The sequence below is a fragment of the Scaptodrosophila lebanonensis genome, unplaced genomic scaffold (genome assembly GCF_003285725.1).
Source record: "Scaptodrosophila lebanonensis strain 11010-0011.00,11010-0021.00 unplaced genomic scaffold, SlebRS2 tig00001412-arrow-pilon, whole genome shotgun sequence".
Classification (NCBI taxonomy): Eukaryota; Metazoa; Arthropoda; class Insecta; order Diptera; family Drosophilidae; genus Scaptodrosophila; species Scaptodrosophila lebanonensis.
Window position 1 is genome coordinate 12850349 of NW_022060739.1, and position 13558 is coordinate 12863906.

The 13558-nt window shown below is 40.2% G+C and overlaps 3 protein-coding genes across 4 annotated transcripts; 1 reads left to right on the forward strand and 2 right to left on the reverse strand.

Annotated features, from left to right (window-relative positions):
• Nucleotides 1-281: 281 nt before the first annotated feature.
• Nucleotides 282-2395, reverse strand: LOC115631519 (conserved oligomeric Golgi complex subunit 8). The gene is made up of 5 exons (XM_030528288.1): nucleotides 2242-2395; nucleotides 1696-2174; nucleotides 1411-1627; nucleotides 1183-1361; nucleotides 282-1124 (listed from the first exon to the last, which is right to left on the reverse strand). Exons 1-5 carry the CDS (start codon nucleotides 2294-2296, stop codon nucleotides 333-335), a joined length of 1722 nt encoding a protein of 573 aa, XP_030384148.1. The 5' UTR covers nucleotides 2297-2395; the 3' UTR covers nucleotides 282-332.
• Nucleotides 2396-2771: 376 nt separating this feature from the next.
• Nucleotides 2772-4854, reverse strand: LOC115631323 (equilibrative nucleoside transporter 1). Of its 2 annotated transcripts, none has more exons than XM_030528042.1 (2): nucleotides 4701-4854; nucleotides 2772-4528 (listed from the first exon to the last, which is right to left on the reverse strand). In XM_030528042.1, exon 2 carries the CDS (start codon nucleotides 4396-4398, stop codon nucleotides 3025-3027), a length of 1374 nt encoding a protein of 457 aa, XP_030383902.1. In that variant the 5' UTR covers nucleotides 4399-4528; nucleotides 4701-4854; the 3' UTR covers nucleotides 2772-3024. The 2 variants fall into 2 exon arrangements, with proteins under 2 accessions (XP_030383902.1, XP_030383903.1); XM_030528043.1 differs by having other exon boundaries at nucleotides 4600-4854.
• A 1651-nt stretch (nucleotides 4855-6505) lies between these two features.
• Nucleotides 6506-13462, forward strand: LOC115631716 (protein spaetzle 4). Its single transcript, XM_030528550.1, has 3 exons — nucleotides 6506-6551; nucleotides 10882-11960; nucleotides 12116-13462. The coding sequence occupies exons 1-3, from the start codon at nucleotides 6522-6524 to the stop codon at nucleotides 12585-12587; spliced, it is 1581 nt and encodes a 526-aa protein (XP_030384410.1). The 5' UTR covers nucleotides 6506-6521; the 3' UTR covers nucleotides 12588-13462.
• The last annotated feature ends 96 nt before the right edge of the window (nucleotides 13463-13558 follow it).

Below are 13558 nucleotides of genomic sequence, written 5' to 3' on the forward strand. Positions count from 1 at the left end.
TTAGTGATTTTCCATAACATCCAAAACTCTTGGTATTTTCAATTATGAAAATTACCTTTTGTGCTTATGTGTTCTCGATACCCTAACTGCTCTTAATGTAAGTTCATGACTTTTCATCGGACCAGGCCACATTAAGTCGCTTATACGATTGACAATGCATTACAACATACAAGTATATTTATGAAATAAATAGTCATAGTCTCGTGGCAGTCTGCCACGCCTCGTTCTGGAGTTGCAAGCACAATTAACCCTTTGCAAAGGTATAATAAATCAAATGAAAGTTCAAGGGAATTTGAAAATGCTTACTTTAATAACAAAACTTTTGTAGAATGTTAACTTGAGGCAACAACAGCCGTTTGGCTAGTTTCTTCCGTATTTGGTTCTGGGACTGACGCAGGTTGCAGCAGCACATCAACTTTGGTGGGCAGGAGATGCTTCAAAGGCTGCAGTATAATGGAATGCTGCAGATAAATAATCTGTTGCTGCTCCAGCTGAAGCAAGCTTATACCCAGCTGTACGGTAAGCGACTGAGGGGGAAAGATTGCTTGTATGCAGCGTTGAATGTATGGTACCAGATCGTAGGCGAAGCACGAACAAAGCTTTACGAACGTTTCCCTCTCATTGTTAGAGAAGGCTTGTTGCTCTTGGCGGTAAAAGACTAGCACAAGTTCAGCGACCAACTGCAAGGACTCCTGTAGGCAATGCGTTACATCAGTAGCCAGAGCAAGGGGAGCGCAAAGTCGCAGATCGTTAAGTGCATTTAAATAACCATTGCAGAGAATGGCTAGTGGATAAAAGTCCAACAGAGTCTCTGGCGGCGAATATGATTCCTGCTCAGAACTCGTTATAGATGCAGGATCTAACTGCTTGCGTGTATGCAACGTTACTTTGTTGATGAGCGTAAACTTCTCCAATTCCAGCTGAAAATTCTGGTTCACCTGGTCTATGCTCTTTTCGAATTTGTTACGTATGGCACGCACAAATATGGGTGCCATAAGACCGCGGAAATCCGCGCCGACGCGGCTAAATGACAGACCAAAGTACATACACTGCCCCAGGACAGTTTCTAACGAGCTGACGCCGCGCTCCAGATCTAACTCGAGTGTCTTTAGAAAATCATCGATCTGTGCGGAAAGAAACTGTGATCAGTAAAAACTGAGATGTTCAATGGAACGGCCGTACTTTGTTGTGCAACCAGGACTGGAAAAGGCGGTCCCCATTACAGGTCACGTCCTGTAACGGATTTAAAGCGACTGCTTTGCTGCTGTCATCCTCTTCCGGGAACAGTGCTCGGTACTGTGTGATTATATTAAATAGATTGATACGTGTCGTCTCAATTGTTTTCGTCAGGTGCTGCTGAGCTGGAAAATAAACATTATTATTCTGGCTGTAACCACCCTGTAGGCTTACCATCAACTGCAGATATTGCCTTTAGGCATCTGGTAAGCCAAGCATTACGAGCTTGCAGAAATTTCAGCTTAAGCTCGTTGTCACCAAAGGCTTGCATTCGACGCAGGTAGCCGACAAGTTGCAAGCATTTAGGAAGTTGCAAGTCTGTGCGCACCAGTTGGGCAACCAATTGTACCAGCATAGTGTGCCACAGAGCCTCCACAGCTCGCACAATGTTCTGCGAGTAGAAAAAGTATACTATTTCAGAGGTTGTGGGGTCCGGCAAAATAGCCTACAGGCACATACATGCACCACCGGTATGTGTCCTTGATGATGGCCCAATTTTTGCACATAGCTGGCCAGTTCGAGGGCTTCTTCGTAGCGAGCCTCGCGAATACAGCGTTCCATTAGCTGCGGCAGTTCTAGGATTTCCAGAAGCTGTGCGTTTTTCTGCAGCGTAATGGAGTTGAAGCGCCGATCCTCGTTCAATTCACCCGAGTCCTTTATAAACTTATCGCATTTGCCGCTGAACGTGGGCAGTTTTTCTATTAGCGTTTCCACCTGTTCCTCGGCTTTCTGAAACTCCTGGAAAATTGACCGTGAATTCTCCGCTGTTGCGATAAACGTTTTGTAATTGGATATGGCCAAATCCTGTGTTTTCTCCAAAATACTTCTTGCCTCATCTGAGAGCCGGGCCTGCTCCTTCTTCAACTGATCTACCTTATAGGTTCCCAGCGTATTTAAATAATTGTAGACCTCTGGGTTGCCACGCAGATTGTCTTTGTCTGTCGCAATAGAAAAAGGTGTTTAAATCCATGGCAGGACACGATTCATCGTAAAACGTTTATTTACCTGCTACCCCATCTGGAAATATGAGTTTCAGCACTCTTTCGTATTCCAAGTCCATTTTCTAATCTAATTTCGAGAGCACTTAATATCCCTTAAAAATTGTTGCTGTTGGACAGTAGTTCGTAGCGATGGTAGAGTTTTATCGATGTCCAACATTCAGTATCTACATGGCTGCCAATCTGTTAATCGATAAGTTTGTGCTTGAGCACGAGTTCAAAAATTTGCCGAAAATAATGCAATTTATATGTAATTGCTCAGCATTTTTGGTAATTTGAAGATTAATAATACTAAAATGCTACACAATGGGAAAGATCAACGCAATTATAACACAATATGGTCATATAACACGTGAAGAGCATATTTAATCCACAACCCGTATAAATTTAAATGATTAGATTTGAAATCAGTAACACTATCAAGAAACCACAATAGGGCTGATAATAAATTTCAATCTTCGCATCAACGATAACAGAATTATTGGGAACATTGTGTGTAGAAACAAAATCAAATAAATACAAATAATAAAAATTATATAGAAAATTCAAGTTGTATTTATTAAAACTGTATAATATAACATATAATTAAATTATTTTTGATGCAAAATGTGTTGGTTCGAGTTCTTAACCACCAAATAAATTTCTTAGGCGACATTTCAATTCGAAAATATAACCGGTTGTTAAGAAAACGATCTCCATTTCCATTATGAAAAATTAAAAAATGTGTATTTGCCTTAAAAAGAGTACAACGTTAAAATTGTAAAAATCATTGAAAATAATTGTAGGAGCTCTACTGTACCAGTAATGGACACACAAATCCAAACATAACTCCTGCAAAAATACCCGTGATTAGCATAGCGGAGGCAAACATTCCGGCTGTGACTTGATATTTGGGATTAACATTCTTGGGGGCATACATCATGCCAAGTGAACTTAAATATCCCGAAGTAAAGGACATTGAAATGCCAATAATCCAATAAATCCAATCACTAGTTATATAAACTGGCAAGGTCCTTATTACGGCCTTTGGAAGATAGTTGCAGAAAAGAAACAAAGGGATGAAAGCAATGCGTAGTACAACAGGCACTACCAAATATTTCGGTTTGGGCCACTGGACCCACGAGGTTGTCAAACTTCCCAGCATAGCAAAGAGGTTGAAAGTCAAGAAGCAAGTAATTAGGGTAAAATACTCATCTGATATAGGAAATTCTGCCGTCGATCTTTTGATATCTGAATGGACTGCGGGGAACACCGATAAAGTGACAAAGAATATTAAAAATATGTTCAAGAGTTGAGGGAATGCCTCTTTAATTATCTGCCAATATGGCGGTTTGACATTACTGCTGGATTCTTTCTTGCTTTCGTCATTTTGACTTAACATTTCGTAGTGTCTGAAGAATTTATTTAGGGGTAATGCAAAGTATGTGTCGAAGCAAACCAGTAATATTAACATAGCGGTCAAAAAATAGTATATAGCAGCGGTTCGTTTAGAATCAAACAAATATCTGCTGGCTATGGAAATAACGGTCGCAAACAACCCACTGATGTTCGAACCTAACACTACAGCTCCTGTATATTTGACCGGCAAACTGGCCGCCATTCCGTAAATAGTATTCTGATATATTCCATTAGCCATATTTAAAATTACAACGCAGATCATAGTTATCCAAAAAAATATACCTGGCCACTCGCTTGAATCCAACATCGCGAGCACAATTGTGATCACAAATATGACTATTTCGATTAGAATGCTGTAGACGATGCGTTTTGTCAGATCTCCACCAAGATTTACGAAAATGTTAAACCAGTTCAAAAGCAAGTTTGGAATTTGGGATGCAAAGCCAATGTATTGCAAGAAATTTCCAGCATATGACGATCCGGCCGATGCTGTCGTTGTGTTTGAGTCTAATTTAAACTCCACGAAGTAATCCTTGGCTGTTATAAACATGTTCCACGGCATTAGGGTTCCCAATCCATGGAGGAGAAATATAAAGAACACCATCTTATATTTATCTTTTGGTGGTTTCAAAGATGCAAAGAAATTGGACACCCTGCTACCCTTATTATGAAGCTCCTGGGTCAATCGGGACTCCCATGATGGGTTAAGTTTTACCGGTATTTGGTTGGATATAAAAGGTGCTTTTTCCAATTTCGGATCACTCATTTCGAATTGTGATCTCACAGCGCTGCACAGATTTCAAGATCCTCGCCTATAGTCTCAGCAGGTGTTCCTTCGTTTCCAATTAACCCCTTTTCCAACACTCCTGTCGGCGCTATGTTTTCTATAGATTAACCTGAGAAAAACAGTGAAATTATTCAGAGAGACAATTGATATGCGAGCTGGAAGTCTCAGTAAGAAACGTACTAAAATTGCCACATTTGTTAAGGTATTTAATTACTTAACAATTACGGTTCGTCGAACAATCCGCATGTGCGGGTGCACGCCAAATGGACGAAAATATTTACCGTGAGCGTACTGCAAGCTGGAATCAGTTAGGCTTAGTTATATGAGGATGTGACATAACTTTTAACTTGTAAGGTTAATGTTCTTGGTCCATGTGCCGTGTGTAACAGGATATATTTAACAACGCCCAAGAAAATCCACAAAATGCAAACCCCGGCTGAATACTCGATGGGTAAATAAATCAGCACTGAACAGCAATATCGATATATCGATTTATTTATTCGATATACAGCAGTCTTAAACCAAGGACGCATAACAGAAAATGTTATCAAAAATACGGGCACAGAGACTGTTTTCGTAAATATGTCAACAATACTCACGAAAATCACGAGCTAGAAATTCAGCTTTCTTCGTCAACGCTGAAACCTATGTCTAAAGAATAGGTAGGGAACTATGTATATATGTAAGTCAGACTTAAATGTTCTCATTTGGTTCCCATATCATTATAATTAAATCATATTGTTTCAATGACAACTATATTCGCCTAAAATGGTCAGCTTCGTCAGTATGTACATACACATACATATGTACGTTTTCTGTGTCCGCTAAAAGTGCCGACGAAAAGCTTTATCACAAACACAACACACAGTATCAGTATCTTTGTTTAGGAGTCTTCATCTTTTTTAATTATAGTTTAATTTTAGTAATATTTTTACACTAATACAAACTGTTATACAATCATACATATATTTTTATATTAAATTGGACTTTTATATTGAGTTGATAAATTGTTGATGATAGTCTAGCCTATTCCCGTTTTCAATTTCAAACAAATCTGTCAAATGCACTTTGTTTTGGTAAAAGTTGATTGCAAACATTGTCACTCAATCATTCTAAAAGATTTCTACAACTTGCTAATAGTCCGAAAAGAGGAAGCGCTCTACATACAAGTATGTATATACGTACTATATACGTTCTATAATCTTTTCTGTCTATCAGTATGCAGTGGCTCCTCACCACCCTTAGAGTTCGCTGTAGCAACTTCGCAACTGGCCGCATCAACATTATTACCAATTGAATCAAAACAAAAACCCAAAATAAAAAAAAACAACAACAACAAGAGCCGTCCACTACTGACCTACTAAGCGGGCGCGGTTCGGTTCGGTAAAACGCGAAGGGGAGCCGATAGGAGAGGAGTGGACTGGAGCGGCGTGTCGTTGTCGCTGTTGTTGGTTTTTGGTTTTGCATTTGTTGTTGGTCTCCAACGGCAGCTTGTCGTGGTTTTGTTGTGGCGTTGCGTGTGGCGCTTTTTTGTATTTGTGGTTTGTTTTCTTGTTGCCGTCTTAGCCGCTTCTTTTCGCTCATGCTTTTTATTGCCAGGCTCAGTCGTTTTCAATGTTTGTATTTTCGCTGAGCATCGCGGCTCAAATCCGAGCTCTTGGATCGCAGTTGCAATCGTGAGTGCAAAGCGTGTGTACGTGATTTTCGGCTTCGGTTTCATGCGTGGAGAAACCGAACAAACGGCAAAACGGAGGAAAAGCTCGCCGCAGTGTCGCGTCACGTCGTGGTCGGGAAAATTAACAACAACAGCAACAACGCCAGGCGAAACCAATCGAACCACGCGAGCCTCAATCAAGTGAGACATACATACAAACGCACATATGGAAATATAAAAAATTTCAGTATTGTTGCAAGTCATGTGAGGGAACGGCTCAGTTCGGCGCTCGGCTGCAAGTGCTGCAGTTTTAGCGGGAAATACGGTTGATCCTTACAGGCCATAAACAAATAAAGGGCAACATCTAAAGACGATTTGACTAAAGTAAGAACATATATGCATATACTGTGCTTGTGTAAGTGGGAACTTATCACAAAAGTGTATAATTATGGAATTGCAAATCATCAAAATAATCACAGTAAGTATTCAAACCCTATGGGAATGTATTAAATACATATGCATGCATATCAATTTTGCGGGGAAAAAACCTTAACCAATCTGCATTGAAACTAGAGTCGTTCTAGCTATGGTAATCCATTTTCTGTGTAATGTACTATATATATTTTTACATATAGGTAATGGTTAAAGTTATTCCGGTTCTAAAGCTTAAAATTTAATAAACACATAAGGAAATGTTCTCTGTGTTTTCAGATAGGTCCATTTTTGATTTATTCCCGTGTCAATTGTGTATGCGAATTATTAAGACTTATGTGGTATAAAATGGTGTATATCATGGGTGCATCATTAAATAGAAATATGTAATTACATTTAAATTGAAATTATAGAGAAAATAGTTTTTAACGGGTTTTAGGTAAATTTTAAGGAAAGTTTTACCCATGGATGTAATCTCTGCCCCATTTTGTATTTTTGTATAACCCAAGTTATTTTCGTTTATGCTCTGTGGATACTTGTATATATACTATATATGACAGGGAGAGTGTCACCAAAGAGATGGAATGATGCAATTAGTTTTTATTTTCAGACTTACTAAATGACTAATATCTACATATATAATCCAATACCTATCCACGTTATCATAAATGCTCAAAAAAATACATACAAATGTGTGTATTATTTGTTATTACCTTTGCTGTTGTTGTAGGGCCAAACTTCAATGTGAAAGAGACGAATTAAATTTTAAAGAAGGCATACAAAAAGTTTCACTTTCTTCGAGCGCCGAGTCGCGACCGTATGGGTGTCTCTTTCGAAATGTAAATAACAAAGCGAATAGCGTGCCCAAAAATACGAACGAAGATTGTACGAAGGGGAGGGTGAAGGAGAGAAATAGATATTGCAACAAATATATAATTTGGCGCGCAAAACCAAAACGAGTGAAAAGCTTCGCTTTCCGGCATGAATATTCATTAGTTTTTTATCTTGTCTTCAAATATTGCAGTGCATGCATTGCGAGTTCGTCGCCTAAGTCTTTTGTTTTTCTCTCTGCATCTGCAAATTTCACCAAAAGTGCTGAGATCTGCTGACGCGTCGGTCTATTGGCAATAATTAGCTTGCCAGCTGTGGTGGCACTGCCAATACCATGCCAGTGGCTATAAAGTGGCCCAATCCGAATTTGGTTATATGTAACATCAACTTTGTTTCAAGTGCCAATTGAATTTATAAATAATTCATACCGAGCATCGTCGCCGAGTGGCGTTGCGTTAAGTGGAAAAAGGCAGGCAGGAGAGGCAATAAAAAGAAAGAAAATTGAGGCAATTGCCAGACAGACAGTCTCACTCACTAGTGCAACATTGTATTTAGGAAATGAAGACAGCATCTTGTCGCCGCCGTCTTTCTGTTTCTGAACTGACGCCAAGAACGCACCAAAACTGAACAGATGGGCAGCCATATAGCTATACTATGTATATAGCAGGCTGCTGCTGATTCTCATGCGTTTTTCGTAGAAAGTCGAAGTCGTAGACGCAGTCGCAATCGCAGTCGCACTTGAAGTAGAAGTAGAAGCCGCTGTGTCCAGTTTTCAATGGCGATTCGCCAATTAAGTGGGGACAGGGAACGCTGCACAGTGGGCCAGAAAATACCATATTGGCACCAAACCGGAATACGCTTTAAGTTTAAAAAATTAAAGTTATGTAGAATACATAAGTAGTAAGTAGATAAGGTTATATTTTTAAATTCATATTTTTCGGCGAACTCTAACCAAAAGATCACTGCTTAGAAATATTCTATATATTCTTGTATAAAAATATTTATGGCGCAACAATTTGGTTTGCTGGCCCATCAACTGTGTACATTAAAGTGTTGCAACTCATTTAAGAGCGTCTGCCAGCTGTCGTTATTATTGCTGTTGTTGAGTGACAAATGTCTTCCTCGATGCGAATTGGCTTAAAACCCCTTTCATTGGCTGGCAAACTCTCACGACTGATTGGACATAATGGTTAATTTCAGCGACTTCAGCTACTCGTACCACTGACAAGTTAGCCAACAAACGGACAAGAAGGTGACAAAGCCGCCGACGATGACGATGATGACTGCTGCTCTAATTTTCCATCCCGCTTTTTCCATCCTTCACAGAAATATATGATAATAAAACGTTTGATTAGCCCCTGCGGCCCTGCATGAAATACGATTTAATTGTCATTGTCTGCATATACACATATTTCTGGTAGTGCGAGTGTGGAACCGCAGACCAACCACTCTGACGGTGGTGTTCGTTAAACAAAGCGAAAGTAAATGTGCTTTCCATTTCGGGCGCTTCTTTGCGGTTTACACTTTTTGACCTGATTAACAAACTTTTCGGCCCGAAAGCCCGCCGTTGTAGATGTATCGAAATCGACTATATACTTGACGTTTGCGATAAAACAGATTGGTCCTATTTCGATGATAACCAATTTTTCAAAGAAATCATTTCATTTATATTAAATCTTAAATGTATAGTATGTTTCTAATTAAAAAACTATACTCGTAAAAAGATTTATTATATCTGTAAGACATCAAACGGCTAGAGATGCACTGAGATAGAGTAGGCCATGGCTTAGATATACAAGTATTTCTATTACCCAAGTACACTACTTTTCTCAATATGTACTCTTTATGTTAATTATTTCATGTTTTTCTAAGTCCTTGTTGGTCTCAGTAAAGCTTTTGAACCTGCTAATGATATGATAAAGTGATATTTATACAGTTATCGGTTCTTATGACATTGTGAATTATAAACACTAATCTGCACCATCAAAAGCTGTTAGAACATTTCGTCTTTCCACACTCGTCTACACACCCCTCTAATTTCAGCCTAATTCAACGCATTTGGTCTTAGCTAAGGTCAACATTGTTCGCTGTTAGTTTTTGTGTGAATTAACCGTAATTTTTCCAAACCTGCAGCTTAGTATCATCATCTCAGCGACTATCGAAACCATTACCTAACCACAGCCGTAACAAAACAGGTTGGGCTCATTTCAACAAACCAACTACCACATCGACAAAAGAAACACGCATTACAACTAAACGTTTAACACTTTCTTTTCAACGACTAAAGTTTTAAAGCAAAACTGAAGAAACGCTTACTGCAAAGGTGAATCATATATATGTATATATGCATGTACAAGTATAGCCATGTATATCTCTATATATGTGTATTTAAAGTATGTGTGCATCGATAAAGGCATTGAGACCATAAATTGTGCAACACGCGCCCCAACCAAACCCAATGAACACTCCTCGTGCCGAAATGGAAAGTCTGTAGGGCCGGCCCGTCACTGCAAGAAACTTTTCTCTTTCCACACACACTTTGCTTGTCATCGTCGCACCGAATAGTGGGCTGAAAGCAATTTCCAGCATTAAATCACATTTTCAGTACAAATAATTTCAGCTTAAAACTAAATGTACACGACACGTCGAGTGAGATAACTTTAATAATTTATATCAAATCTTGTTTGTCTGTTTGTCTCTAATGGACTCCTAAGCCACCTATCACATAGGGATATCACTCCGTTCACCAAAATAACATCTAACTGTAGCGCATGAGTAAAGAAAGACATTGCACATATTTTCTGCAAATACGCTGGATACTCTCATTAGTCCACTGTTCTCATGCGTGCATTTTGCGATAAACTATTAACCACTGTATTTTGTTGGATTTTCCCAGCGCAATTGACTTTTACTTGGGCTGCTGTGGTAACCCATTTCGCTTTTGATTACCCGAGCCATTTCACTCCACCGATTCACCGGTCCATCATTCGTTCGCTGTCTAATGCCGGCAGCCGCATTTTCCTGGTCTCCCCGCGGCGTTTGTTGCCGTTTTCTCGTTGCAGTTGCATGCAAATGCCAGCAACGATCGGCAGCACATCCATCATCTTTCTGACTTGTGATTGTAAAGTGCCACGAGTTGTACGTGAAAGTAAAATTGAAGCCACTCGATAAACAGCAACTGGCCGGTCCACTTTTTGTCTTAGCTCGTTCATTTGTATAGTTAAGAAACCCATCTCTGTGCAAGTCCTATCGTTTATCAACAAGCAAGACTATTCGAAAGTATTATTTTATAGATTTTGTGGGATTCAGTCTTCTGACGTTTCTGCAAAATGTGTCAAGTTTCCTGTACCAGCTGAAATTTCTTCAAGCTAGTCCTTATCCAATTCACTCATGGCCATTCTGTTTATTTTCTTATTGTTGAATTACCCATTCACCCATTTTTAAAGACAGCATAGGAACTGATTTCCTATTTTTGTACTGATTATAATGATTGGTATCTGATTGGGTCAATATGTATATTTATCACAATTCTGTCTTTTTTGCAGGCCAAAGCTCTTTTGTTACTCTTGATCACTGCAACGGCATGGTCTGTGTCCACTGCCAGTTTTGGCTTCGATTCGGCCAACTCTTGCAGTCCGAATGGGAAATTGTTACGTCGTGGACGCTCCCAGATGCTCGCAGCTATACCTTGCGACCTATCGAAACAAGAATATTGCCATTTGCCCGGATCCGCTTATCCTTGGCATGCGGTGCGTCGATTTGTTCACGAGAATCAAGGCTTAATAAAACGAATGTATGGCGACGTCCGCCATATATCAATACTGCGCGACGAGATCCAAAATAATGAGGTCGACGTGGATGACATACAGGAAGCAGCTGAACGCTACCTAAAGGATAGCAAGCGTGCAGGCAAGTTGATGATGCGCGGACGGGAAGACTTTGGCAGCTACAAGGCCGGCAATGATGTAATCATGGAACCCCACTTTCGCCCGGTAACAACGATATCGACGCCGCCAACAACCACGAAGCAGAAACCCACAATTACGACAACGCCCAGCCCTGTGACAACACCAGCATCAGCTCTTGCTGCAGTAGAACTGGATCGTCCCAATGTGGAGTCAAACAGCGTTTATGAGCAACAGCCCGCCTCAGATTCGCCCACATCCGGCGACAATATACAAATCATCGCTTCTCCTAAACTCGGTCTACACAATATCAGCAGCAATGGATCGGAAAATCGACCTTCAAATACCAGCGATCCTACGCCCAATGACAAGCCAACAGTATCTACGGAAACAACTCCTTCTGTGGCATCCACACCAGAGAAACTCAACAGGATATCTGAAGCACAGGCTGCTAATATCACAACCACAACCCCCCCTGCGCACATACGGATTCTCCCTACAGGCGCAAACGCCACTAATACCGCCACCACAGTTAGCACACCTATTACGTTCGCAACTCTGCTCTCCGGCAGCTCTACGGCTGTGCGAAAACCCGTCTCCAGCACAGCGTTGCCTGCTGGTAGTGCTAGCTCTGCAAGACCCGTGCTACGCGAGGGCCAACTCTTCCAGGATGCAATGAAAAAGGAGCCTGTGGTGGTCAACAGCAGTATGCGAGGAGTGTAAGTGAAAGCATTTCTTCACACTACCATCGGTTGTTTTGAGAAAACAGTTCGAACAACCCCTGGTAGGGCGTACAAATCTAATCACAGGCTCCTCTATACTTTCCAAGCACTAATGATGTTCCTTCATATGCAACTTTTTCTTTCTTTTTCAGCAATGCCTGTCCCGTAAAAGACGAGGTGGTGGCACCCTTCTGGGCCAATAATACTCGTGGCGAGATGCTGGCGCTTCTCAATCTGTATCCCTTCGAGCAGTATGTCCATTGGGAGAAGTGCACGCACGAGTTCAAACAGATGTTCTGCGCCTCAGGCTGCCGCTGCGAGCAACAATATCGACTTCATCGCCTGCTCGCCTATGATCCGCACAATGAGTGTCGCGGCATCTTCTCCGACTGGTTCCGCTTCCCCTCCAGCTGCATTTGCAAGTGCTATAATATTCCTCACGAATTTCGGGTCACTTCGCGCAGCCCCCGATCCGAGAGTAGCGTCGAGAAGCAACCTATCACATCTCATCCATCGCCCCATCCCATAGATGTCGCCGAGGCAGAGGTCCAACGCGCCATTTACGAACACGCCACCGAGCAATGGTATCGACCCCGAGACGATGTAGAACCTTTTGAGGGTTAGCTTCAAAATGTTTGTTCTTAGAGATCGTACATTGTTTGTGGGCCAAAACATCCGGACTTGTAAGCTAGCAAATAGATATTTACGAATGCAAACGAACACAAGAGCGGCAACAATAGTTCTCGAAACAATCTTACTAACTGAAGAAAAACATTGGAAGCAGAAAGAAACCAACTTTCTAATATCAAAGTTTTTAAAAAATATTGAAATCGATGAGTAGCATTCAATTATTTTTTACAATTCCTATATTTAACATCCAAGACAAGGGGATCGATTTCACAATGTTAACAAAGCCGTCTTTTTGTTTCAGTCACTTTGAAAACTTGTGCTTAGATTTTGCAACGAGGCTTTATACTATATTGTTTTACCAAGACAGGTCAAATATACCATTCCTGGTAATACCTAAGAGATGTGAACAAAATTACCTTGAATGTCATTAGTTGTGGAATCCAATTTAGTTCATGCAGAACTTGGGATGGCTAAGCATTAACACAATTTCAACTTCGAGCAACATTTCTGTTAAATAATAGCATTTATAGTAAATGAAAAGTTAGGGTTAAATATTTCGTCCTGCGATAAATATATAAGTTTAAGACGTTTCTCAAAGTGAGATGCATCATGTCCTTTAAATCCATAAGGTTCGTGTACTTAACTGCGTCATTATGTTATTGTAAATATAGAGCGCAACATAATGTTTTCTCGAATCAACTTGACAGAGCACATGTACCTTGAAATACTTGTAAGGCAATGGAACTGGACAGCCAGGTAAACTACGTTTATGAGTATACATACACTATAAGATATAACATAGAGGCCATAACATTGTAAATAAAAAAACCAAATTTTGTTTTCGAAAAACCCGATTTATTGCAAAAATACACGCGACCGTTTTATATGTTCTATGTATTACATATGTTTGAATGTATATAAATGACGTATGTATGTATGTATGTATTTATGATATTCTCTCATCT

What these genes read in the sequence shown, in the direction of transcription:
- LOC115631519 (XM_030528288.1), bottom strand. Translation starts at nt 2,296, where the DNA reads ATGGACTTGGAATACGAAAGAGTGCTGAAACTCATATTTCCAGATGGG. An exon ending in ATTTCCAGATGGGGTAGCAG is followed by an intron (nt 2,175 to 2,241) that starts GTAAATAAACGT and finishes CTATTGCGACAG; the next exon opens with ACAAAGACAATCTGCGTGGC. An exon ending in GACACATACCGGTGGTGCAT is followed by an intron (nt 1,628 to 1,695) that starts GTATGTGCCTGT and finishes TTCTACTCGCAG; the next exon opens with AACATTGTGCGAGCTGTGGA.
- LOC115631716 (XM_030528550.1), top strand. Translation starts at nt 6,522, where the DNA reads ATGGAATTGCAAATCATCAAAATAATCACA. An exon ending in AAATCATCAAAATAATCACA is followed by an intron (nt 6,552 to 10,881) that starts GTAAGTATTCAA and finishes TCTTTTTTGCAG; the next exon opens with GCCAAAGCTCTTTTGTTACT. An exon ending in AACAGCAGTATGCGAGGAGT is followed by an intron (nt 11,961 to 12,115) that starts GTAAGTGAAAGC and finishes TTTCTTTTTCAG; the next exon opens with CAATGCCTGTCCCGTAAAAG.
- LOC115631323 (XM_030528042.1), bottom strand. Translation starts at nt 4,398, where the DNA reads ATGAGTGATCCGAAATTGGAAAAAGCACCTTTTATATCCAACCAAATA.